Consider the following 26,169-nt stretch of genomic DNA (forward strand, 5'->3'; position numbering starts at 1 on the left):
TAAGCCAATAGGATGCTGTCTTTCTGCAGACTACCCAATTGGCTGTTGAGTTGGAAGATGAAGGCGGGACTACAATTCCTTAGCAACGCTTGGCTCCCTGGGAGTGGTGGCGGTTGTTTCAACATGGCGGCAGCAGCAACAAAAAGTGGAAATTCGGGGATCTTTTGGATGAATGGCGGTATGCTTTCTTTTGCCAAACTACAGTAGCTTCCTTGTCCATTACCAGCTCGTACATATATTACAGAAAGTTCTTAAAGTTTCTGAAAGAGTCTCACAGATGTTAAAGTTACTTATGTGTCAGTGCTGGGAAGTTGTTATTTCAGAGGAAGTGAGACAGCTAGCGTTAAGTTGGTTAGCTAACGTTAACTATACGTGGAGTTAACTTGCCTCCTTTAAATGACCTATCTGTTATTGAAACTCTGGTTGTAGTATCGCCAGTAAACCGTGTTAGGTTTCTCACTACTGCTGTGCTGCTGGGCTCAACGTAACGTTAATACAAAGGCCGTCTGCAGTAATGTTAGATAGCGAGCTGTGTGAGTGCTAACTGTTTGCTTAAGAACAGGAAACTTCCTGTGAACTGTCTACACTTTGCATCAGGAAGCCCAATGCTTGAACAAACTTTACGTTATATTTGACTGAACGCTTACTGAAGTGCTTGTCTTCTCTTTGCCTTATTCACACAGTGTCAGATGAGGAGCAGCCTTTGGTGTTTGTGGCTGGTGAGTCTCAGTGATATTATATATAGTGACAGTTTGAGAGAATTGCTTGTACATATGGCATCCTCTTCTTCTGTCTTCCCGCAAACTAATTCAGGAGTGGAAGGAGAGGTGAAGACTCGGACCCCTTTTAATCTGGGACCAGGCAGCACAAGTACATCCAGTAAAAGAGGTACCAAGATGCGAGCCAGGCGAAGCTCTGACAACAAGAGCGAGACCACACTTAAGAAAGGAGGCAGGAAACAGGGATACTTACAAAGTGAGCGCTCTGGGGTTTTTACCAAGGAAAAAGAGCCAGTGCATCACAGTGCTACTGTAGCTACAGAGCAGCACATCCTCTCTCCAGACACTGGTACTTTTCACTCATCAACACAGGTAATCCATTGTTTTGTGATGGCTTGAATATGGAAGAGAGCATATGAATAATCTGAATACTTATCGAAAACAAGGAAGGGTGTGTAGAAACTGACAGTTTCAACAGTAGTTTGTGTTGATATCTTTTTATACTTGCTAACCGTTCTTTGCCCAGGTAATCTCAGAGACCAGCAGAGCTAGGAGCCTGGTCTGTTTGAAGGACCTCTGTCCTGAAGATAAGCGCCGGATTGCAAACCTCATTGAAGAACTAGCCAGGTAGCCAGCAGTATATACCACTCAACCCTAGGATAGTGTTAAAGTTCATATAAATGTAAAAATTTCAAGTGATACCTCACTGCAATGTTTCATTTTGTACTCCTGTATCGTTTCATCCCCGGTCACTGTTAGAATGTGTAATGCAGACCACCTATTCTTTAACACTGCTATTTTCTGTCCTCCAGAGTGAGCGAGGAGAAAGAAGAGTCAGTGCAACGTCTGAAAGATGAACAGGAATGTTTCGAGCGCAAGATCCATCAGCTGGAGCAACAGAACCTGGTCATAGCAGAGGAGAGAGAGAGTATCCTTTCAAAATAACTGAACAAACAAAAACTGTAGTGAGTTAGACTCTCACTCACCAATGCAAAAAGTAGTGATTTGTTGTATTTGTCATATTGTTTGTTTTTTTGAAACAGTAGGGAATTTAATATGCTTTTGCAAATAGCACTACTGGGTCATAGTAGATGGTGAATTAATTAACTTGACCCACAGTGGTTTAAATCCTTCATGCTCCTCACTCGTTTATGAGTAATTTTCATAGAACATGGCTATGTTTAATGGTGTAAAATAGGCTTCATGGTGTGTTGGTTGCTGTTTGGAACACTGTAGAGCCTGTACTACTACAGCTACTGCAAAATGTGGTGCACTATTATAAGGACACCAGAGGTCAGTCGAAACCTTCAGGGTATGATTGGTTTATCAGTTTGATTAATGTTACCAAGATGTTTTAATAAGGTATGCTAAAATCTCATGATAAAATGCACTTAACACCCTATTTTGAATCTGGACTAATAGTGCTACAGTTAAGTATGGTGGCACAGTTCCTTTATTGCATTCTTAGAGCAAATCCCTGGAGAAAACATTGTTTAATCACAAAAAATGTCACAAAGTGGTGCAAAAAGGCGTAACATTGAACAAACCTCAAGTGATTTCACTGATTAGCCCAACTTCAAACTAAAATGAGGGACTAATCAGTGAAATCATCCACTATAGCCTTTGGTTGGAATAAAAACTTGTTGCCAGCTCTCCACGGCACACAGTTGCATATCCCTGTAAGATGTACTTAAAAGTTCCACAGATGATTTATTGCAGGCTATATGGTTCCTTTGTGCTATTCCATAAGAAAGTCTCTAGGGGGCAGTGTTGTCTTAGGTAAGGCTGTGTACAGTGTTTGGCCGAGACCCTTCAATTTGATACAAAAGACAGAGAAACATAGCAGATTTATTTAAATTATTTGATGCCTGCTGCAGTTGTCTTTTGCAAGTGCTTGTAGCTTATCCACTGTTGTGTACAGAATCAATTTCATGGTTGGAGCCTTTGACCAAACCATCTAAATCATCTTATCATCCAAAGATGGATTTTGATATTTACTGAAAAGGCTTCAGTGTATGTTTTCACCAGCATGTGCTTTTGTAACCCTCCATGAATGCTGAACATTAACTGTAGAATATCTCTCAGTTCCTCCTTACAAAATGAGATCAGGTGGGTCACCAGCTGTTTCTGAATTGTCTAGCATGAGGTTAGTGCAAGAGTTTCAGCAATAGTATGCTGTTTATTGCACCCCACAACCCACCTACTGTCTTCATAACAATTCTGCTCAGGTCAAACCAGAGCATGGCCAGCAGTCAATTTAGGTTAAAAACACTGCGAAATATGAAGAGTAATTGACCCGGCTGGTAAATTGCACGATTGGCAACGGCGGCGGGGAAAATTAGGAAGCACAACTCAATTAAAGGCACTTTGGCTCGGAGACTTGGCATTTACACCAAACTTCTAAACTCCATTAAAAAGGTATTTGAGAGGAAAAAGTGTTTGGATCCAAGCACCTCAGGGGGGATAACATAGTCTTTTAAAGTGCGTGCAAGAGTCATGAAGGCTCTTCTCAGGCAGAAGGTTCCGGCACTTCTCTGAAAGGTTAAGGAGACACCAAAGGCAAACACACTGAATGAGAGTCTTGTCAAGTCTAATTCCATTACGCCTCCGCTTATCTTATCTAACCAAAATTCAGGGTTGTCAGGGGTATAAAGAATGTAGGGCTATACCTTAGCCCCAAGCCACCTAGGATGTTCAGCTGACATTTGGAACTGACTGGCACACAGGACTGAATCTGTGTTTCAGATAGGAAGGATGCCTTTTGTACTTCAAGGAATGTTGGCATGGGCAGAAGTCAAGGTGGCGTTACTAACACGGTGTACCGTATCCAGAACAAGGCACAGCAGGTGCTACAGCTAATGCCATTTATTGAGTTGAAACAATTGGAGGGAATCCTGGGGCCATGGAGAGGGGGGAATAACAGCCCATTTAGGATATGTCATTGAAAAATGCTACATGTTGTGATAGAGGATTGCCAGAGCTAAATCCATTTTTACCCTCTAATGTTTGGATGAATGACATTTACAATGTGGAAATCTGGTGTTGTTGAGTGTGCTTTTTGTGATAAGCATGCATTTTTGGAGAATTCTCAGCTCTTTGTCTTTTTGGCAGATTAAGCCCCAATATGATGTCAGCTCCGTGGACATTGTAATGATCTGGCCTGGGTGTTGTATATCTTACTTTATTCTAGGTATGATGTGGTTGAAGCCATGTGCTGTGTAAGGTGTGCTCTGTGTATTAGAGGAGTTATAATCAAACTCAATTCTAATCTGTCTCTTTATTGAAGCTCTACCTGATTACTGCTGACACAGCAAATAAATATCGTAAATGCTGTGGTTTTGACTGGTTGAATTAAGAACAATTCTGTGAGCCCTCCATTCTGCAGAGCTACTGTAAATAGTAGAAAAATCTGCATCCACGAATAGGCTGTTAAAATATATAATCAAACTGAGTTGTTTGTCCTTAGAAGCTAAAGTTTGGCCTTGTAAATAACTGTCATTTTTTTTGGACTGGTGCCTTCGTGCAAGGTTTATATAATTGTTGACTGAATCACTTTAAATTCTTAATTGAATATAATACAAATTAAATTGAACCAATCGTGGGCGTAATGTGAAATTAATAATGCATAATGCATTGAATATTTGCTAAAAGAATTAAAATTGAATGAAGCTGTTGTTGGTACACCTTTACTTTGTATTGTGGCGACTTTTGGCTCTGTGAATTGTGGGCTTGTTCATGGTAGGTGACATTCCATAGACACAAGCTCATTTGTACAGATGTCATCATGTGTAATGATGAAGACGCAAGATAGCTTGTGCCTAAAAAAAACAGGTATCGCATTAGTTGTGATCATAGTGATGAAGACGGCTGAGAATAGTAGGGATAAGAATGGTTGTTCTGCATGTTTGCTCTTGGAATCTTAAAGGCATTTTCAAAATAATTGTTAGCTGACATTTGGAGTTATTTATTGGTTTATTGTGTGACTCGCACTCATGTCTCTTCTCCAGATTCAGTAGTATTGAAGCAGTTATGTAAACTGTCTTCTTCTATTAATTCCCCGTCAGTGCTTCCTTACACACACATTCATACACATCAGTCTCCGCCCCCGTTTCTCTCACATTCCTGCTCAGGCTCAATCTGTTTGGCACAGTGTGCTAAAGCAGGCTTTAAAATATTCCCCCCTCCTGTGCAAATTTGTTCCACCTTGAAGTGGATTTCATTATTTCATTTGAGCCCTGGCCTGACAGGGAAGTGAATCATTTTGACAGGCCCCGTCTGAAGCCTCTTCAGCCCAAGCCCTTGATTCTGAGTATTTTTGGAGCACGGGGGAGGAGTAAGTCATTGTTGGCACTTTGCAGCTCTGATGTAAACTAGGGGCTTGCAGAGTGCTTGGCCCCCATTGGCTGACGTCCAAGGCTGTGGAGGAAGCATGTTTAGTGTGGCAACGTGCAGAAAGGTGGAATCTTATCAGTGTCGCTCCACTCGGTTCAGATTACCTAGCGCTCGCTGTCCAGTGACTGCATGAGCCTGTCAACACATTAACACACTTACCTTCATTTATGGCATTGGGATGCTATGATGCTGCAGTCCTGTTGGTACTATATCCCAGATAAACTTTTTGTGTGTATTTTGGTTTATGGGTCCCTACCATACCCGATTCGTATTGCAGTGTACTGTACTGTATATTTCTGTCTATAAGGAAACATTTTTTTTAGGTGTGAGAAATGGAAATGGTGGCTTATGCGAATCTGGTGAAATATGAGCAAGCATGCCTTTTTTCGACTTAACACAGAACTCTCTATCTTGGACTGAGGTGAGGTGTAGCAGTATAAACATATTCAGTATCTCCTCTTCAAGACCCTTATTCATACTGCATAAATAGACCTACCAGCGCAGGTTTACATGATGTGATGTCCTTGTGATGTCCTTAAGCTTTCCATATTGAACTACTTCCATGGACATTATCAGTGCAGCGGTAGAGGATCCTTAGTTAGATGGAAGGCTTCCTCACATTTCCCCCAATGTTTATGGAAGCCGCTGCATTGCATTTGTCTGGTGTCTGGTCCTCAATTCAAAGCCGTCTCCGCTCTCTTTTCTTTCCCTCTGTTTCATTTCCTCAGCCTGATTGAAGTCTTCTAACAACCAAAGTGTTTTCTTATGGAGTGTTCCGCCAACTATTCCTTCAATAAGACTCTACTTTGAACTTTGATTTTCTCTTTAAATGGGGGCTTTTTTTTCAAACGGATGCTGAGAAACTCATCAGCTGGGGGAGCAGGGCCACCATCATAAAAAGATATGGCCTAGAGGAACACACTTTAAGGTCAGCTCGGGTGGGAGTGTGTGTACTACTGGCTTTATTGTAGTGTTTGTGTGTGTGGGCTGTTTACAGTACATGTGGGGAATTTGTGCTCTTGTGTCTCGCTGTGTTTGTGTGTGTGTGTGTGTACTAGAAAGAGTCAGACCGAGGTTGATTATCGAATGTGTGTGAGTGTGTCTGTGTGTGTAGTCTCTCCATTCTCATGCTCATTATCTTCGTATGTGCTGGTGTGGTGTGGTGCTGCCACTGTCATTAGTGGGCTCCTGAGGCGCAGCAGTAGTTCCACTCCAGATTAGTTTTTTTGTGTCTGCCAGCACTCTGTCTGGCAGATAGCCTGGCGCGGCACTGCCCAGCTCAGCTCAACACAGCTTGGCCCGACCCAGATGGTGAAAGCTCTGTGCCACAACAACAACTTTGATTTTGCTGGCCTCTTCTCCCCCTCTGTTTTCAACTTTGCTGTTCTCTCTACTTTTCTGGTCCAATGTGTAATTGATTGCAGAAACAAGGGTTTGATTCAGATTGTCAATCTAAATCCAGCATCTTTTTTTACATTTAAGCTACATAAGATAACTTTTTCACTACCAAAATGGCTGCACAAAGTTACCTTCTCAGTAGAGCCACACAGAAGTCAACACAGAAGTCTGCTTACATGCCTTTTTTACTCTGTAAAAATATTTCCTTTTAAATTCTCATCAAAATATTTTTCTCTTTCATCTCTTCCAGCCACATGCTTTCATGGTACCCACAGTTTTTTTTTTTTTCTGGCTGAATCAATTTATTGTTCTAGCCTGAAAGTTTAGTTCTATTGTGTTCAGTTTACTTGTTGTTTAACTTTGTTAGTCACTTAACCCTTGATCCTCCAGGCCTGCAGCAGCAGTACAGAGAGTGCCAGGAGCTGCTTGGCCTCTACCAACAATACCTTTCTCAGCAACAGGCGAAACTTAACCAGTCAATTGCCCAGCTCAGCCAGGCACCAGCTCACAGCAAGGTAAGGTATAGGGTTGCTGTAGCAAGTGCATCATGCAGTGTTACACGGTGGGCCTGCTGCCGGTGTAAGCCATATACAGAGAACACCCCTTTTTGCCATTTGTCAGGCACTCAGGCACAAAAACATGCAATAGCGCACTGTCCCATGGCCAAGTGCCAAGGCATAAAAAATCACTACAGAAGTCTACTTCAGTCACCGGTTCTATATGACTACAACATAGTGAAAACTCTCTCAAGGTGACACTTCAGAGGCGAAGACGCCTCCCTGGCTTCAGCCTCTGTAAGAATAGATGACTTGGCCAACCTCATTGTCCTGCAGTGGCTCTGAATAATGTGTGTTTGCCTGCTCTCTGACCCTCAGCAAATTAGTCACATTCTCTTCCCCAGTCAACTATAAGATGGGCTTTCCTCCTTATGTTTATCTCATAATGTTCCTGACCTTGGCTTACCTGCCAGTTATGCTCAGTTGAAAATTGTCCTCTAAGTCCTGTGGCCTCTGTCCAGTTTACAGTTTCGAAGGATGATTTGCATTTGTGTTGCTTAACCTAGCCATGTCTATACAAGGTGCGTACTGAAAGCAGCACATTCGCAGAGCAGCAGCAACAGCTTGAGTCCTCCATCAGTGTCCACACATGTGTTCAGGCACAGTTCTGTTGTGTACGTCACTCGCATTGTGGTTCTGTTCAGAGCCCAATACACAACCAAAATGGTTACGAGCATAAAATAGAAGAAAGCAAACTTGAGGACTAAAAAGATTCTTCAGTTCATGGTAACCTACATAAAGTGCAAGTGATATGTGAGCTCTTGTGGAACAGCTCTTGCAAGCACAGGCTATTACTACACATTGCAGCATGAGCAAATTAGGCTGCTTAGTGACTCCAGTATTGGTAAATTTCAATTTGTAGCCTAGCTCTGCATCAGGGTTTTATGGAGCAGGCGTTAATGTTTTTGGCTGAAATACTCCATCAATTTTTCAGAGGCTTACTAAATTGGCCAAAATGCATTCATTGTCCTCTTTGTTCTCTGTCCAGGTGCTCAGTAGTGAGGAAGCCCCCAGCAGAACATCTACTAGCAGAGCTAATGGCTCACTCTTTGATGGCTCATACCTCAGCCTTGCTGCTACTCACGCACAGCAGCCTCAAGTGCACAAGAGAGGTGGTGGAGGAAAAGCAGCAGTGCAAACCCTTTGCAACCCTGCCTCTCTGTCCTGTGTTAGTGAGTTCAGTCCAACTGATGGACCGATCAAACAGCATAGGAGTCAGAAAAGAGAGTGCTGGGAACCGCACTCTCAGTCCCCCCACAGATGTGAGCATTCTCGAGGCAGTGCTCAAGAAAGTGGCTATGGAACAGAGCAACGGAGAAGTAATGACTCTTGTCTAGAGAATGGCCACCATAACACTTTTAACCAACAGGAGTGCGAAAGGTACAGTAGTACTCTTTGCAGCCATGATCTGTGTTCCCACATGAGTACATTACTTTCATGTGGTTTAAATCAAAAACTGTGCATTTTATCAAGACACAGGCTAGTGGAAATATAGTATATTAAACAAATGTAATGTGTATTTGCAGGCTTCAGAGTGGGAATGCGATTGGCTCAGAGGCCAAGGAAGCCCTGACCAGGCCTCTGCTGGGTCATGAGGACTGGGAACAGAAGAGGCACCAGCTGCTACTTCAGAAGATGCAGTTGGAGATGGAGAGAGAGAGGCTGCATGCACGGCTGGCTGAGCAGGAGGACAGACTCAACAGACAGAATCAGCAGCTACATCAGTCGCGTCTTGATTACAGCAGGTAGAATACAGAAGCCAGAGAGAAATAAACCATATTTGTATTGGGGCTTATGTTGATACTTATAGGTAGTTACTTCTATTCAAGAAATGTAGTCCTGTTTTTCTGTGTCCTTGTACTTCTTCAGTGTCTGTCATTGCAGACTGGCATAACCTCAGTCCAGTCTCTTTTTCTTCTCCTATATTCTTGTTAGATTTCAACAAGCTACTCAGTCTGATTTCAGCAGGTCAAACACTGGAAATGGAGATCCACAGCTGGAAGGTCCCTCCCACCAAGAATTACCCTCCAGGTAAACCATGTAGACTGCTAGACAGGGAGTAAGGCACTCAAATTGCATCTACTTTAGTCAGATACATGCTTTCACTCACACACCTTACAGATTAAATTCACACATATATAGTATGCACACGCATACCCAGGTACTCTAGTACACGCATGAAAGCCAACTTAGTATATTGTGTCTCTGGTCTACAGTGTGCGTGAAGATGCAGAGGGACATCCTACAGGACAGAGTTTGCATGAAAAACAATCTGTACCTGCTCCTCTGGGCAATGGTAATGGTAAGCTTGTATTTTCAATCAATCAGAATTATGTGTTTGGTCTACACATAGACGAACATTTCAGCCCAAAATCTATACACAAGAGTTTGATTTTCTTTAAAACGTATTCATTTCAGTATGCATTGTATTACATATGCATGTAAAGTTGTGATATAGGACTGTATATCATGATGGTCATTTTTGAAACTGTCTTCCCTGCGGTTCTCAGCCTTGCTGCTCTTTTTTCTAATATAACACTCCTATCTTGCATTTCTCAGCAGAGGCCTTAGAGCGGTCCAGAAAGGACATGGCCACATCTCCTGCTAAGTCCCCTGCAAGCCAGAGTAGGCCCACCTCGATGCCTATGATCCCAAAGACCCCTGAGGCCAGGTAACACATTTTGCTGAATTTAAATAAAGCATTAAATAAAGATTTACCCTTTATTCTAATAGCTTTTAGGTAAATTCAGCATTACAGTGCTATTTATTATGTTTTATAAATGGTAGGACTACAGGAACCACGGACGTATTAGCTCGTAGAATCAGTTCTCAGAAGACCAGCCTGTGTTTTAATTTAAAAGAGGCAACGTGCCAGCCAGAAGGGTAGATTGCTCATTGAACAACAATGAAAAACACCACAGTTAAGCACTTGAAGGATGCAGTTTAAAAGAGGCACAAAACATTTATCCATGCTAGTTTAGCTTTCTTCAGGACTAACTAGGCTTCTTTACTACAGGAAAGTCTGAATGAGTTTTTCTGTGGGCCTGCTACTACTGTCTCGTGGGGGAGTATTTGCAGGCTGTTGGGCTGCAGTATTGTATTTGTTCTCTCTGACCTCTTAAGACAATTGATGTTTTTTCCAATAAAAATACTGAAATGCACAAATATAGTACAAGTCAAGAATTTGAAGCATTTTCCTGGGTTTGTAGTTGCTGCACTGTTACAGGCTAAATGATGTCCTTTCTTAGTCTAGCTAACATTTCGAGCTGTGAGAAGCTAAATGAAGCTTTTTACTGGGCTAGCTAGCGCTGTGGCCAGCCTGTCAGGAGACATGCTGCGTTCCATTAGTCGGCCTAGCAGGGACCCTGCAGCAGGTGTAATTGAACAGACTTCTGGATGCACACACTGCCCTCCCTTCTCTCTCTGCCACAGTAATGAGACAGAGAAGGCAAGAGTGAGGGAGAAATGTTAAAAGTGTGTTTGAGGGTGAGTGAGGGGTGAGAGCATCGGATAAAGTGAGAAATGGGAAGCTAGGAAAGTTATAGCAGGTTGAGATGGCTAGAAATGGAAATGGTGCGAAAGACGTAAAGAGGCAGATGGGTTTTGAGAACAGGAATGAATGAGTACAAGCATCAGACTTTCCTAAAAAGGAAAGGACATTCATTACCCTTTTTCTTATACCCTTACACAGAATGGTAATTAACCTTACTGTGTGTGTGTGTGTGTGTGTGTGTGTGTGTGTGTGTGTGTGTGTGTGTGTGTGTCTTAGTGTGAGGTGCCTTAGAAGTTGCTGTGGAATTGCAAGAAAATATTATATGCTGAAAAGCAATTTGTAACTGTGTTGCTGCAGACCTTTTATATTTTAAAAAAAATTATTCCTAAGATTGATCCATTTCTTTTCTAGTGTAATATCATAATATGAAATTTCATTTTGTAAATGTGGTGGCTGATGGGAGATGAAGTAAATGTAAAGCAGCCCCCCCACCTCCACGGCCTAAAGGATATTTCTTCAAAACAGCTCAAAGTTTACAACTTCCGATAAGTAACTCTTAAACAAAGCAGTGCGTGGTTCAAGTTGAACTGTGAGCTCCAGCAGATGCCCATTAATTCCAACAGGGGACCCGGGGTATCAGATCTTATTACCATCCATTTACACCTCCAATGCCTATTAAAATAGTTGGACTCTTAGCTACACAGTGTTTTTTTTTATATTTTTTTTTACTACCAGTAATGAGGAACTCTGCCTTTTAGATGCCTTCTTTCACGTGCATCTCTTCAGATAGTTGTAGTCCTTTGGCAATCCACTGATTTGGATTAGACATTAATTGTAGTCAGTAAGAAAAAGACGATACTGTATGTTGTGATTCTTAGCTCATTTTAGGTCAATTTGGGAAAAAGTAACCGAATACCTTGTTAGAGCTCCTTGACTTTAGTTAATGATCTGAGGGATGGTGTTATTTTAGTCATTAGTGCCCCTTGACATAAATATGTTATTGTAGCACATTAACATGAGAATAACCAAGTTTTTAAGAGAAAGGAGCTACATGTTTATTTTGGTTGCCTTTAATCTCATCAGTATTGCATGCTAATTCCATTATATAAGCAAATATATAGTATGGTATAAAACATACAATTATGATATAGAATGTTACCTGAACCCCTCTCTTCTATCTGGCAACAACGTGCCCCTTGTGACCATCTAATCTTAACCAATTCAATCTTGATGTGCAAATTGCAAAACCAAGCTTGGGTTAACATTAAGTGACCTTCTTAATCCTTTCATGAATGCTGTGCTAGTTAGTAATGAGACAGTTCCAGCGCACCCCGCCCATCTCATCTCCATCCTTCCTGCCATTGCCCGCCTGCTATTGATTGGTTGGGAAATTGACATGCGGGATATATGCAGTGGCCATTATAGGTTTTTTATCTTACTGTTTGGACTGCAAATGAAACGGGGCGCCGGGGCGAGACGGCTATCTTTAATGAAAGAGAGGACCCAAATAAGCAGTGAAAAGTTACGAGTGGGATGGAGGTGGTGGGGAGCATAGGCAGGGGAGTTTTGTGGAAATTTTATCTATCCTTACAGAGCTAGAAGAGACAAGCTGTGCTGGTGCACTGGGAGAATGAAGACCAAAGGTTTTTATTACATCAAGAAAGGTGCAGTTTTGTATGCGTTGAAAGGACTTGGAAAGTATTTGAAGGCAAAATGCTTAACTGCTGTTTGTTTCAGTGTGAATATTCAGAGAAGGATATTGTCTGAATCAACTTTCTGCAGCTACATTATTCTCCCTAAGGCTTCTTTTTGTTCTACTGACAGTATTTAACAGTACTTTTATGTTGCCAGTGCAGCGTCTCTGGATGCTTTCAAAATGACCCAACATCCCAAGCCAAAGCTTTTTTTTCTTTTTTACAATGACAGAAACTTTTGTTCCTGTTACTGTTGTCCGTGCATTTCTCTGTATGCATGTAGCAGTAAAATAGATTTGCCAGGACTCCCTTGGGGGATATTAATATCGAGCAGCAGTTCACAACTTTACCTCACACAAACTGGAGCCAAGAAATGAAGTTCTTTGTTGCACTGTATACCCCTCTGAAAATCTATTGGCATTCTCTCTAGCCCTCATGCAATCTCTGTGCCACCCCCCTCACCCTACCCACTACCACCCCCACCCCACCATTCCTGCCCAAACTGTACCCCTACCCCCCGCACTCCCCTTGTTATAGATTGTGACCGCCGGTAAGTGATGCATTATTCATTACCAACATGTCGTTTGTTGATGGATGGCTGTTTGAGAGCCCTGTCCGTTAAATAAATCAACAAATAAAAATGCAAATTCTCACATTTCGAGAGAAGGAACCCAGCCAAAGTCCCTCCCCCACATTCCCCTTCTGCCTTCCTCTCTATCCACAAAGCTGCACTCGCTTCCAGTCTCTCTCTTACAAGCAGACACACACACACACATTCACTGTCGCTCATGCTCTAGCTCTATTTCTCCTTTGCTGTTGACAGGCAGGAGACCAAATGAGGAAGACAGATTTACTTACTTGAGCTTCATTCTTTTTTTTCATCAGTTATCATCCCTCAGCCGTCTTAACCCTCATTCAATTTCTTTCCCTCACGCTCAAACATGTGCATACATTAGTTCATGTTGCCGAAGCCAAATATTGCCTTTTTAAAATCTTTTCAGCTACTGATATGTGCTGCCTCAAGTTAGTGTGAAAACATGACATATCAAGGTCTATAGTTACGTGTGGAGGAAGACAAATGCGCTCTGATTGGAAGTCCCACCAGTGTATCTGTCTACTGACCACCCACATGCATATCAACAAGTACACACCAAAGATCGCCCTTACCTGGGTGTGCGGAGCCGCGCGATGCAAATCGATGCAGCTTTAAACGAGTAGAGAATTATGTTTGCAACATCAGTGGAGCGTGCTTTAAAGAATTCATGTTTTGTATCTGGAATGGCCGTCGTTCGACTGTGTATACACTGAATAATTTATCAAGCCAGCCAGACTGAGGGATTGAATCTCTATTAGCTTAATCTCCCACGTTTTGGTTTATTTATTTCGCTGCACATTCCCTCATTTCTATTCCAGGGGAGAAAGCACCGGGTTCTCTCCCTCTTTTTCCTCTCGCACCTGCAAGAAACAGTGTTTTTCTACCGGGATGCCCCAGTGGTTTTGACTTGTTAACGCTGCTTGTTAAGGTTCAGTAGACACTTCAGGAAGACAGATTCTGTTAACACGTCGAAGAGAGATTTGCTTTCATATTGTCTACGTTAACAAGTGAAAGGTGAATGACAAATATTTTAGTACAAGCGTTGGGCTTCAAGTAGACTTTAGCCTTGTGCGTGTCTGGTGTTGGTCCCTTGGCTTGCACCTTCTCTGCTTTACATTAAGGGCACGCATTTAACTGCCGGTCTTTGTGTGCATTTCTCTGTTCATATGAAACAGCGTGATGATACTCATTTACGATATTTTTTGTTGTTGTTTTTTTGGGGGGGGAGGGTCAACTTTAAAGACTGGAGGGAAAAATAAGAGCCCTTAATTTATACCTTAAGTATAAATGTATATTTATGTTAAAATGACTCATGTTTAGGAGCCTATTATGTAAAGGCTGACAATATCCTGTCAATCTTACCTCCAGTTTTGAAAAATTTAAATTTGATCACAAAAAAAATGAAAAAACAAAACAAGCATTGCCTCTGTAGCGGCTGCACTAGGTTCTGTATTATGAATATAGCAATGCAACCTTTGAAACAAGCTGTGGTCACATGTGGAAAAAAAAGAAACTGCATTTATTGAAACAACCTCCCAAAGTGTTTTTATTATTTTTCCAGGTTGGACTTTTCTGTGGTTGAGTTATTGGATATCTTTACTCCCATTTCTGCACCTGAGCTAAGCAAACCGTCTACTCGAAGATCCAAAACCTCGCAACGCAGGCCGACCCTCACTGCCCCTAAATCGGTGGGCAGAACCCTGCTTACCCCCGCTGTGCCTTATACTCAGCATACCCAGCTAGACCTGGAAGAAAGCCAAATACTGGAGGATATTTTCTTCATTTGCTGACAAAGAAGAAAATTGTCAGCGAAAAGGGAAAAGAAAAATCCAGTCATTTGATATTCATCTGTTTGATCTAGACTTTTTTGTTCTTACATTTAATTTTCAATTGACATTCTAAATCAGAATGATCATGATGTTGTGGATTGTACTATTGGTTTGTGGTTTTAATACAAATAAACAAATATTTATTCAGAATGGGTTATGCTTCTAGTTTGTAATTGATCTTTTATGTTGCTTCTTCAGGGAAACTGTTTACCACTGAGCTTTGCTTATTGTATGTGAGGATCTTGGGAGCGTTAATGTGAACATCATGGTACACAATTGTACATTGACAATCTGTTGATTTGATTATGACTAAAATGAATTGTTCATACCCAATGCCTGAACTTCCTAAAAAATCTCCCAGAAATACAGTATATGTAGAACTGTAGAAAACTCATTGTAGGGAATAATGGGTGGGTAATTTGTGTGGGTAATCTCGTATTGATAAATTGTCAGTAATTATGACACGACACAGGACACTTTATTCTAGACTGTGCTTTATTATTGGGCTAAGCTGAGACGCATCATTCATTTAATATTACAAAAAAAGAGTTCAGGGGACCAGAGAATGGTGCAGTCTGGAGAGACGGGGGCGGGAGCCTAAAGCGCACTGCCCAATCAGAAGCTGAGCTCATCAGGGACCTGGCAAAGCTTAATATGCAACATTCATTTCCCCACCCTCCATATGTGCTGAAATTGGGAAATAGATTTCCAGAATACTTTGAAAACCATATGAAGTAAAATGAGATTCTAGCAACACTACTGAGCTTTAGAAATAAAACCACTGATAACAGCACTGAAACAAATGATAGTAACTCAATATTTCTTGATGAGATAGTGCAGTTTCCATTGAATTTTGCTCTTGGTAGAACACATCAGTTGAACAAGATCAGAGCTCTGTCAAGCAATACAAGGCAGGATGGGAAAAAGTAGGAGGGAAATAAAGTTCAAATCAAAACTGGTCTTTATGTAATCAGTTAATCAGTGATCAGCTCCGTACATATTAGCAGCAACTTATAGTGACCTCAAGGCATATCTTCTGTTGTGATTACATATCTGATTGAACAGTTGGTGGTTTATGAGGGAATGTTTAACTAGGAATTGCCCCTTTTTCATTTTATTTTAAAGGTTTCAAAATGACAGAAAATGATACTCAAAATGAAAGAGGAATCTTTCAATTGGCGTCTTTTTTTTGACAATCTTCCAACAAAACTAACCTTTTGAAAGAGAACAAAATGAGTTTATAATTACAAATATACATAAGGCTTTAGTATTGTACTGCATTGTTCTGAATAGTTTACCAGCAACAGGAGAATGTAAAATCAGTCTTTAAAGTTGTTGAACTCCGAGTTTGCCAATACTGGTAATATGTGATGTAGTAGCACTTACAAGCAAACAGATCGGTGGCAATAATAGAGCTCAGATCTTGAATCAAACGGCACAAATAAATAAATAACAAACACAAATAAATAAATAAATTAACACAAACATAAATGATTAAAATCTGTCTTTGACATCACTTGGTCAATAGGAGCATTTTTCTCCATCATCAAAGAAGTGCTGAAGGCATGGTCCTGCAGACAGGAACAATGATCATCTGTGGACCACAACAGTGGCCCATGCATGTCATATAAAAACTATTTGGTCACGTACCAACTCATAGAAAAATAATGCCATGAAAGCATGCATATTATCTCAGACATGACTTATAAATAAATATCTAAACAAATAGATAAATGAATAGAACCCATCAAAGTATTTTTTTTTTAATAAAATAGGTCAATGTGTGTCTAAGCTCTAACTGAGGTCAATGCTCTCCCTGACTGTATTCTGGATAAATGCCTTGGTCAGGTCCTACAGTTTGTACCGTATCCTAGCGACTTTTTTTTTTTTTTTTTTTTTTTTTTGTACCTGGTTTTTATTGAGCATTATCATGTTTTCATTCATATATTTTTTTTTTAAAGTATTTAAAGTACTTTATCCAGTCCTTGTAGATAGAAGTAAAAGTCCTATAAAATATGCAAACCTATGTACAGAGGAAAACAGAGCAAAAAAAGAAACAATTTACAGTATATTCATCGGTTTATGTATATATTTATATATATATATTTATATTCAAACTTCTGCTCTGTTTCTTGTTGTTTTTGAACCACTATACTTTGTTTTACTTTTCTCATGTAAACTTGCAGCTTAAAGTTGGAGCAAATAAAGAAGAGGTGCTTGGCACTCTAGTTCCCTTCGCTCTGCTTCCCTTTTCCTTATTTCTCTCGACATGAAAACATGGGCTAGGTGAAAGACATGAGTGATTGCTCAAACAAACCATTAGAAAAGCACAGACCGTGTTGACACCTTTTTCAATTTTCTCAGAGCAGGCAGTCAAAGAGGGCACACAGTGTGGCGATCAGGGATACCAGACACATGACATTTAGCTTCAGATGTTATTGTTAGCTCAAAGACAGCTCAGGTGGGTGTACAAGACACTTTGTACTAGCCAACCACGGATACTGCCAGAGCACGGTGGTCATCTGGTTTGCACTGTACGCCATGCTCAGGGCATTGTTATGTGGCACACACACAAACACTGGTGTCCTGGGATGTGTAGTGGCGTCTTTAAGCCTCACTGGATTTGGAAGGTAAATGTTAAATTATTCAATCTGCTAAAAAGGTTAGACACAGACACTAGGGAAACGGCATAATGAGCAGTTTATAGGAAAAACTAGTAACAGCACCCAACAGGAAGCATTGTCTTCCAAAGTGTCATATAGCCTTATAAATATTCATATACATAAATATTCATTGAGTAATCTCCACCAGCTGAATATGTGTTGAATGCAGGATCCAATAAATCCAAGTCTGTTGACCTTTTGCAGGTATATAGTAGTGTTCATACCATTTTTGTAGACTATTATGAGAAACTGTATGCTAAAGCAATATGAAACCAGCCTCAGTGACACAGCAGGTGTAATGGGTAAATGGCTTTTCACACTTATTGCTTCATTTTACAGTTTCATTATGCTTTTTCTGTTTATATTTAATTGTATGAGAACGTAGAACGTAAGGCAATATAACATCTTCTAAAGGATATGCTTCATGTCAAGTATTACCAGCAGAGATCCACACATTAACTGCTGGATGGGAAAGTACATAAAACCTCCCTTATTCTATTCAGTGGGAAGCCAGCTCTCTAACTGTAACAGCGTTCATCAACGTTACATCACCATCATAACCATTACGATCTAATGTCAGGTCCAGTAAGCTCAATCACTTCTCTTATCAAGCCATGTCATATCAGTCGTAACCCTAAACTTTACCCTAGTTTTGACTCCAACCAGTGGAACGTAGTCACAGGTGCCCTGCACACAGCTTTGATAGTTAGTACCTGTGCCAACAGGTTACCTAATGCCCACTTTTATCTGAAGTGTAATCGCATGAGTCTACATTACTTCTAAATGATTTTTTTTTTTCAAAGACATTGATGGACCAACAGTGGTCAGACGGTTTGTTATATTGGACATGCACTGAAGCTCTCTACACAGCTGAGAAATGATATGGATCTGGCTGTAGTTTTGACATCATAATAGCGCGTTGGCTGCTTGCAGTAGTTTGTGTTTCGTTTTTCTTTTTTTTTCTTCTTTGTTTTCTGAGAGCACAGTGCTTGATGGCAGATTCTGCAGGTGACAAGGCACACCTTGACATGGTGACAGCCCATACGCTACATGCACTTTACTGAATGCAAAAGAGAGCAAGGGTTGTGAGATGTATTCATTTTGGTTCAAGTTTCAAAGAGAAGTTTGTGTGTGTGTGTGTGTGTGTGTGTGTGTGTGTGTGTGTGTGTGTGTGTGTGTGTGTGTGTGTGTGTGTGTGTGTGTGCGTGTGCGTGTGTGTGTGTGCGTGTGTAAGCTCAAACGATATGTTTGGAATAGAGTCGAAGATAATTGTCCTTTTCCTCTAAAATCATTTAGCCTGATTCTCTTAAAGCCTGCTACTGAGATGTGGCTTTTTGCATTTTCAGATAATATTTACACCATATGTGTACTCTCACACATGTATCTTTTAGCAATATATTGTGTGTCAGCATATAGTTAATCAGAGATAGGAATGCCTGCAGTTTTGGGAGCTGCCAGATTTGCGATTCTTCCCAAGCAGAGCAATGTTTCAAACTCCAGCTAAAATCTACAAAAAATTACAGCTCAACATAGTCAGTAGCCGTTCTATATACAGACACACATATATAAAATATGTGCATATAAATACATATATTTGTTTGTGATTAATATCTATTTATCCATATATACTGTATATATGAATACATTTGCTTGAATGCTTGTTATACATATATATGTACTGCAAATATAAACAAGTTCATATATTTCAAACGTTTCTGATGTTATTCTATCTATGAGGTTAGGATGTCAAGTTAAAAAAGATAAGGCTGTGATACGGAGCAGCCCCTCCCATGCACTCGCCATCCCTCCCAAGACAAAATGAGAAGAGAAAAAAATAAACATTTTGAGTAATTGTAAACTAGCGAAGTGAGAGACCCCATTTGGTCATCTGAAATAGTTTTGCCTGTATTCAAAAAGCATATCAGCAATATATATGTATATATACATGTGTTGTATATATTCGAAATGTACACTTCTTTTAAGTGCAACTCCTCAACCAGTTAGCACTGACTGAAAGAGATGCAGTGGTCCGAGTATATTTGAGCTACAAGTCCTCAGCAATAAAAATGTTTGGTCTTTTGGTCCCTAAAACAACTAAGGAATGACAGGTAAGACTCCCTGGAGACCGTTGCTATGGCTCTCCTTGGCAACGGTATCCCCTGGAAACGGACAGGCACTCCGAGCTAAAGATGGCCATCCCAAATCGAAGCCAATTTGTGTCCTGAAAATATCACATTCCCTACTTAAGTTCTCTCTCCGAGAATTTCTTGTCCCTTCTTGTTTCAAGTCTTATAAATTGGTCTTCAAAAGTCAATTGCCCCAAACTCAAACCATCTTACAGAAAGATCTCCTACGGCAATCCTCTATTCAGTTTTTAAAAAGTTTTGTTCTTGTTGGACTTTTGACATCCGTATTCCCTTTAAGAGTTCAGTGGGGTTGGTCATTGTAAGTAGGTTTGATATAGTTTCTTTTACTTTTTTTCCTCATTGTTCAAGTAAAAGTTTTTTGTGGTCCAGAAAAGGTAGCTGTCATTCAAGCAGGGTTTTATGGGGAAAGAGGTGTGTATATGTGTGCAGAAGAAAAAGGTCCTGGGGCTAACCAGGCTGGTACAAATTCTCTCTGAGTTCCAAAGTTTTAGTACATCCAAAAGGAGGTGTCCTTGACTCTGTCATCGCTCTCTCTCTCTCCTCTGTTTCTGAAGCAGCCTCAGTGGTCCAGATGTTGAGTTTGCACTCAGTGGCGGGTAGCAAGAAGTCAACATATGATTCAGCTCAACAAAACCTGAAAAGCAAAGAAGAAATAGAAATTGTTTGTGTCAAGAAATAGACAGACTTTGGTTATAAGTAAATTGTTTTGACAGCTACTGAATGAATGGCCATTTGGTACAGACATTTATGTTCCCCTCATAATTAATAACATCGTTCTATAAAACGTTTAATTGTTCAATGTTCATTTTATACAGTTTTACAACCAGATACCTACAAAAAATAACATTCCCATCAGCCTCAGCTGTACTTACTTGCTTAGGTAATATTGGTAGTTGTGTATTTGAGGGAGCTGAAAGTATCCAAAAAATGATTTACTTAAATTGTTGTCTAGTTTTGTTTTGTTCTTTGGTTTATTTACTGGATCTATTGGATAATTCAAAGAGACAGCTAGTCCCTCGGGGCTTGAACAAACATTTATTACATAAGAGACAACGATTTAGAAATCTAAAGAAAAGTTAATTGGGAAAATATTTGTTTTAAAGTTTTATTTATTATTTTTTTTTTTTACACTTTCGTAGAGTTAAAGGATGCCATGATTTCATTCCTTATGGCTCTTCCTTGTACTGTTGATACTCGCTGTATTTACATGCAGATGGAGCCGTGGAACATATTGACAGGACACCTGCCTCTCTAAAGTGTCTTCGACGGCACTAAGACTCTAAGTTCTGGTATGGATAAACAAAGATAATTTTGCTGAGACGGTTTTGAAAACAAATCAGTGCTCATCCTGCAGTGAATTAATTTAGCTCCCTGGCAGTGATGCTGTGGTAATCTCCTATGTGATAAACAATTAAGTTTTGTTTTTATATTTAAATCAAACTGTTTAATCCTGTTTTTGAAATGATGAAGGGATTCTAATCAAGATACACCTTAACCCTCATGTGTCATTAGAAGTTAAGTAGCACCCTGAATATGGACTAATCAGTCTGATTATCTGTACCATAATAGTGCATTAATATTATATCTGGGAATAATAATAGTAAAACTGGGAATGTGAGTGAAAAATGGCAGTATGCTTGTTTATCAGTTAAAATTTCAAACACTGCAATAACTGCCAATCTCTGGGGGAAAACAAAGGAAATCAAAAAGATTTGTTTTCTCTGGGATTCTGTTGACAGTGTTTTTATATATCAAAAGAAATGGCGCCACATATTTTGTGACACATTCATATGAGATTGCACTATTCTTCCCACAGTGATTTGCCTCGGGACACCGTCTGGTATGGTTCAGTTAGTTTGTGAGTGGGTGATAAGTTGCCCTTGAATGAAGTCATCAGTGGTGAATGAACGACACAGCCTAAACTCTCCATCACACAGATGAAGGGAGGAGACAAAGAGGAACAGCACAATTACCCGCCTGAGGGGTAATAAATGCCTCTCCCTTGGAAGCAATTCCTTCCCTGTGCAACACACTGAACCATTTACCAATTATCTTTTACCTACAGGGTAACATACAGGGTCACTTACTGTAAAGCTGTTGTACAAATAAAGGAGGCTACATGTAAGTAAATGCTCCTACCCCTCAGTTTGTTTCAACCAGCCATGAAAACTGGCTATAATATTTATATCAGTGGCATGGTAGAGGGTATAGACTGTCAAAACATTGTGATAATAATAAAATAATATATTTGAAATGTTTTATTCTGAATGTACTGTCAGTCATCAAACTCTAGAGTTTACTGAGAGTGAGTCATAATGAATATTGGAATTAACATTTGCAAATGCGTACTTGAACTATCAACAAAGGGGTAAAACTTCATCACTATTCTTTACAAGCAATTTGCAGATGATCAGCTAGTTATTAGGCATCTGCAAATGTTTTATGACATTTATAAAAGGTTACTGAAATGACATCAGGCGGTGCCATAAACGGGCTTGCCATTTGAGAATTTGTCAATATAATATGCAGTGGTTGTGCACGCACTGGTTCAGTTAATCACCTATCAAACTAAAGTGACAACAAATGTTTCCGGTTGAGGTCGAGGTCTGACCTGTCTTTCCCTGTGTGCGACGGCTGCCCCGGCCGCCAGGGTGGCGGTGGCTGGCTGGGGCGGGGGCTAGTAGGGGCGGTTGGCGTCCTTTGGCCTCTTCAGCTGCACCTTGAGTCTTTTCATGCCGATCTGGAAGCCGTTCATTGATTGGATGGCAGCTTGGGCACTACCTGGGTTGTCGAAGCTCACAAACCCTGGGGGAAAGGCCAAAAGAGAGAGAGAAAGAGGGATGTGGTTAGATGAAGAGGCAAGGACAGTTTGGGGTTACAAAAGAATGGATAATGGAGATGAGTTCAATAATGAAGCAGTCGTTTACATGTATGAAGTATAATTAGAACATTTTACAATACGAATTAAATCTTTACATAAAAAAGTGCACTACCAGCATTAATACTTACTTAAGCATTAACATAAGAAATACTACAATATAGCATGAGTATTATTAAAGCTAACATACAGTATGACAACAACAATAGATCACAATTATGTCATGCAACCAAAATCACAATATGAACTTGGTGATGGGATGTAAAACCAAAACATCAACATGGTTGTGCTTCTTTTTGAGTTTCGGTTTTTAACTTCCACTTGAAAGCGTTGAATCACAAATTAAAACCTGCATCTCAAAATTGCAACATGAATAATACAACATTAATGTTGTGTTGAATTAATGAGCAAAAGCTACTTTGCAAATAGGTTGCACCTGACGGACTCTCCATTAAATATTCTCCACAATCCATTTATAATTTGCCACATAATTATGCGTTCGGCTAAATTGTGCTGTCAGTGGGATACAGTGAGACAGCAGTTCTCTATCTTTGCATGCTAGAGCAACCATTACATTGTTAGCATGCATTGCTTTTGCTTACAGTAATTTAGAGACTGAGAGTCAGCATTCGTATGAGCACAATGGCAATGTAGCTGAAAATATGGTATTTAAACACAACTCATTTCTGTCATGATCAGTTTGACTACTGACTTATGTATATCACTGAAATATTTATCAAAATAAGGAATTAGTCAGAGCTTCAAAAGAAAACAGCTTTAATGATTAATAAACACACTCATTCTCCATTCTTTCTTTTTACAACCAGCTTTTGCACAACTGTAGAGAAATTCTCCACTGTTTTGTTTTCAGTCTTTTAAAGGGAGGGGGTGTTGAGAGGTTAGGAAAGGGGGGTGTTGACTGCGGTAAAGAAGGTGATTAGTAAAAAAGAATAATCAGAATAAATAACCAATAATTTTTTGGTTTGGTCATTTTTACCCACCAAAGCATTTACTTTGGTTTGTCGCCCGATCCACAAACACTTTGGAGGAGATGACATTACCGAAAGGCAGGAACATCTGCATCAGCTCTCCATCCCCAAACTCCTGAGGGAGGTGGTAGATGAACAGGTTGCAACCCTCTGGTCCTGCACACGGACACAGAGAGAGAGAAAGACACGGGGAGAGAATAAAAAGAGATAAGGGGCAAAGGTCAGAGAAAGAGAGACAAGGAGAAAGAGAGAGGCATAAAAGGTTGACCGCGGCGGGAGCAGACAGTGATGACGGGAAGAAAATGCAAAATAATAAGAAAACAAGAAAATACTGAAGGCGTGGAGTGAAGGTGTTCTTAAACAGCCAGTCAACTTTTTACTGTGAGTTTTGGTCTTACATAAACGCCCAATTTTTTGCTAAAGTTATAACAGTTTTATGAGTTCTTCTGATTTTAAGTAGCTGGAAAAATGTGATGTCACGTACCTCAATGCATCATGCACCAATCAGGATTTAGAAACATTTGAACCACATCAAACCACATTAAAGCTGAAACAGTTGGTCGATTAATTATGAGTAGTCCATCAACAGAAAATTCATCAGCAACTGTTTGATACTTAAAAGCCGTTTTTCAAGCAGAATTCCTCAGTTCCAGCTTCTCAGTAGTGAGATCTGCTGCTTTTCTTTGTATTAAATGAAAGTAAAGTGAGTATATTTTGGTTTTGGACTTACCTTTACAACACAAGATAATTTCCTCTACTGTCCTTTTTGTGAAGTTTCACTTATCATAACAAACATGTGCAACAAATGCATGAGCACCTAAGAACCCTGTAGTACTCCCAAATGTATCTGCAATTTGTGAACGATCATCATTTCACAGTGTTAATAAATGAATAGCTCAGTGTTAATAGCTAAGGATGTTTTTTTTTTCCCAATTTAATGTTGAATAGAAATAGTTTGGATTTGAAAGAAGCTTTTGAGGGTCTTTAAAATATTTTGTGCACTGACTTTTTATTTCTATGTTGTGCTCTACCTTGAAATCTACTCCCTAATATTAATTCAACTGAAATCAAGTTTGGTATCAGCTGCAAAAAACAGACAAGTGCAGAGCCGTTTATCTCAGCATGCCGTCATTAGTTCACAGTAATTCTGGGGGCCTGAGTGGTTTGACAGTTTCAGCTTTACAGAAAAACTCACAGATTCAGCATTCACAGCTTTTAGGTTTCCCAAATTAAATAACTACTAAATCCTTAAATGGCAGCCTCTGGGACGCCACAACTGTTGAATGATTTATTTTCCACAAGAGGGCAGTAAGGTCCCAAGCATGGGTGTCCCAAATCTGGAGGTCACTGAGTTCATGAGTAGGTTTACGGCTCAGTCTGAAACAATCAGTAATGGTAGTAAAGTTAGTTCCCCTGTAGCCAGCAAATAGCCAGACACTCTAAATATTATTTTTCATTTTGCTTTATTATTTAGTCTTAAACTTGTCTCCTCCTTGGACTGATTTAAAAGCATGAAAAATGAGAGTCTTCCCTAATCAATCCAGACTGATATTGTGCACCATACTCTGTGTTAGTGTGAGTATGCTGAAATGAATATTTTGCTTTGATGGAGGTGAAAACCAGGTGAAAGTGAGGACTGTGAATTGCCTGGATATTTTTAAACGTGGGTGTTTATTCCAGGACTGTATTGGCAAGCGGATTCAAGACGAACACAGGAGTAAATATGAGTAAATGTTTGCAGCGTGTATGAATATTTAGGGGTGAATGGTGTGATGCGCGTGTGTGTGTGTTACCTTCTCGTTGCTGCTGTGGAATGATGGGTGGAGGGTGGGGGAATGCTTGGCTGATCTGGCCGTATGCAGCGGGATAGGCTGCTGAGACACACACACACAGCACGGATCAGATAACAGTCATGACTAGAGCACACACACACGCACACACACACACTCGGATACATACAAACAATGTGATATATGCAGGAGCACAGCAGGCAATCGATCAGATAACAGACAATAGAGTCTACGTGTTGCACACACACTGAACACAGCAGAGAGAATAAATTGATGTATTAAGACTGAAACACTTAAAGTTACATGATCAAAATTCTAATTCATACAAAGGAATATTTTCCCTCTGTCATCCCCCTTTCTCTCCATCTCTTTTCTCTCTCTCTCTCTCTCTCTCTCTCTCTCTCTCTCTCTCACTCACACACACACACACACACACACACACACAGATCAGTGCTGCTGTGAGAGTGACAGACAGACCTGCATACTGCTGGACTCCTGTGTAAGCCTGCTGGAGAGGATCAGCTGCAGTGGGACTTTGAGCTGCTCCACCAGAGACACAGAGAGAAGAAGAAGAAGAAGAAGAAGAAGGAGGTGGTGAAGGGGGAGCATGGATGGATAGAGGTGTGTGTGTGTGTGTGTAGGGGGAGAGAGACGGAGGGAGAATGTAGATGGAGGAGAGGGCACGGAGGAAGGCGAGAGTAATATATAACAAGGATATAACAAGGGTGAGGGAGGAGGGATGGAAGGAGAGGCGATGGAGAGAAGAACAGACAGGAGAAGAAAAGCAGAAAGGTTAGAGAGCCGAACAGCGAGGTGTCAACTCGCTCCGCTTTCAGTGTGTGAGGAACTGAATTCTGAATCTCTCTCTCTTTTGCTGGGCGTTTTGCTTTATTTTCCTACTAAAACATATCAAAAGCAGCTCTTTTTTTCACCCAGAAAAGCAGAAAAGTAAAACTTTGAAGGACCAAGGTTAAAACAAACAAACAAACAACAAAAAATAACAACACAAGGCTCCACTGTCACCA

General features: G+C 40.3%; 2 protein-coding genes across 14 annotated transcripts in view; one reads left to right on the forward strand and one right to left on the reverse strand.

Moving 5' to 3' along the window:
- Positions 1-77: 77 nt before the first annotated feature.
- kiaa1328 (KIAA1328 ortholog) lies at positions 78-14,827 on the forward strand. 5 transcript variants are annotated; one of them, XM_051416043.1, is made up of 12 exons: positions 78-178; positions 684-719; positions 814-1,091; positions 1,246-1,346; positions 1,532-1,647; positions 6,900-7,024; positions 8,055-8,446; positions 8,593-8,811; positions 8,972-9,097; positions 9,283-9,368; positions 9,629-9,737; positions 14,410-14,827. In XM_051416043.1, the coding sequence occupies exons 1-12, from the start codon at positions 124-126 to the stop codon at positions 14,636-14,638; spliced, it is 1,872 nt and encodes a 623-aa protein (XP_051272003.1). In that variant the 5' UTR covers positions 78-123; the 3' UTR covers positions 14,639-14,827. The 5 variants fall into 5 exon arrangements, with proteins under 5 accessions (XP_051272003.1, XP_051272004.1, XP_051272005.1 ...); XM_051416044.1 differs by having other exon boundaries at positions 9,283-9,362; positions 9,626-9,737; XM_051416045.1 differs by having other exon boundaries at positions 9,283-9,362.
- Positions 14,828-19,995: 5,168 nt separating this feature from the next.
- celf4 (CUGBP, Elav-like family member 4) overlaps positions 19,996-26,169 on the reverse strand; it is an 83,988-nt gene continuing 77,814 nt past the window's right edge. For 4 of the 9 annotated variants that reach the window (XM_051416053.1, XM_051416051.1, XM_051416052.1 and 1 more), the window contains 5 exons: positions 25,622-25,684; positions 25,148-25,228; positions 23,367-23,510; positions 22,099-22,292; positions 19,996-20,121 (listed from right to left, as the gene is read on the reverse strand). In XM_051416053.1, the coding sequence (XP_051272013.1) occupies positions 22,165-22,292; positions 23,367-23,510; positions 25,148-25,228; positions 25,622-25,684 (416 nt within the window). In that variant the 3' untranslated portion in view covers positions 19,996-20,121; positions 22,099-22,164. The remainder of the gene's footprint in view (positions 20,122-22,098; positions 22,293-23,366; positions 23,511-25,147; positions 25,229-25,621; positions 25,685-26,169) is intronic. The other 5 variants (XM_051416055.1, XM_051416054.1, XM_051416056.1 and 2 more) reach the window with 3 other exon arrangements.

This window comes from Dicentrarchus labrax, unplaced genomic scaffold (genome assembly GCF_905237075.1).
Source record: "Dicentrarchus labrax unplaced genomic scaffold, dlabrax2021, whole genome shotgun sequence".
Classification (NCBI taxonomy): domain Eukaryota; kingdom Metazoa; phylum Chordata; class Actinopteri; family Moronidae; genus Dicentrarchus; species Dicentrarchus labrax.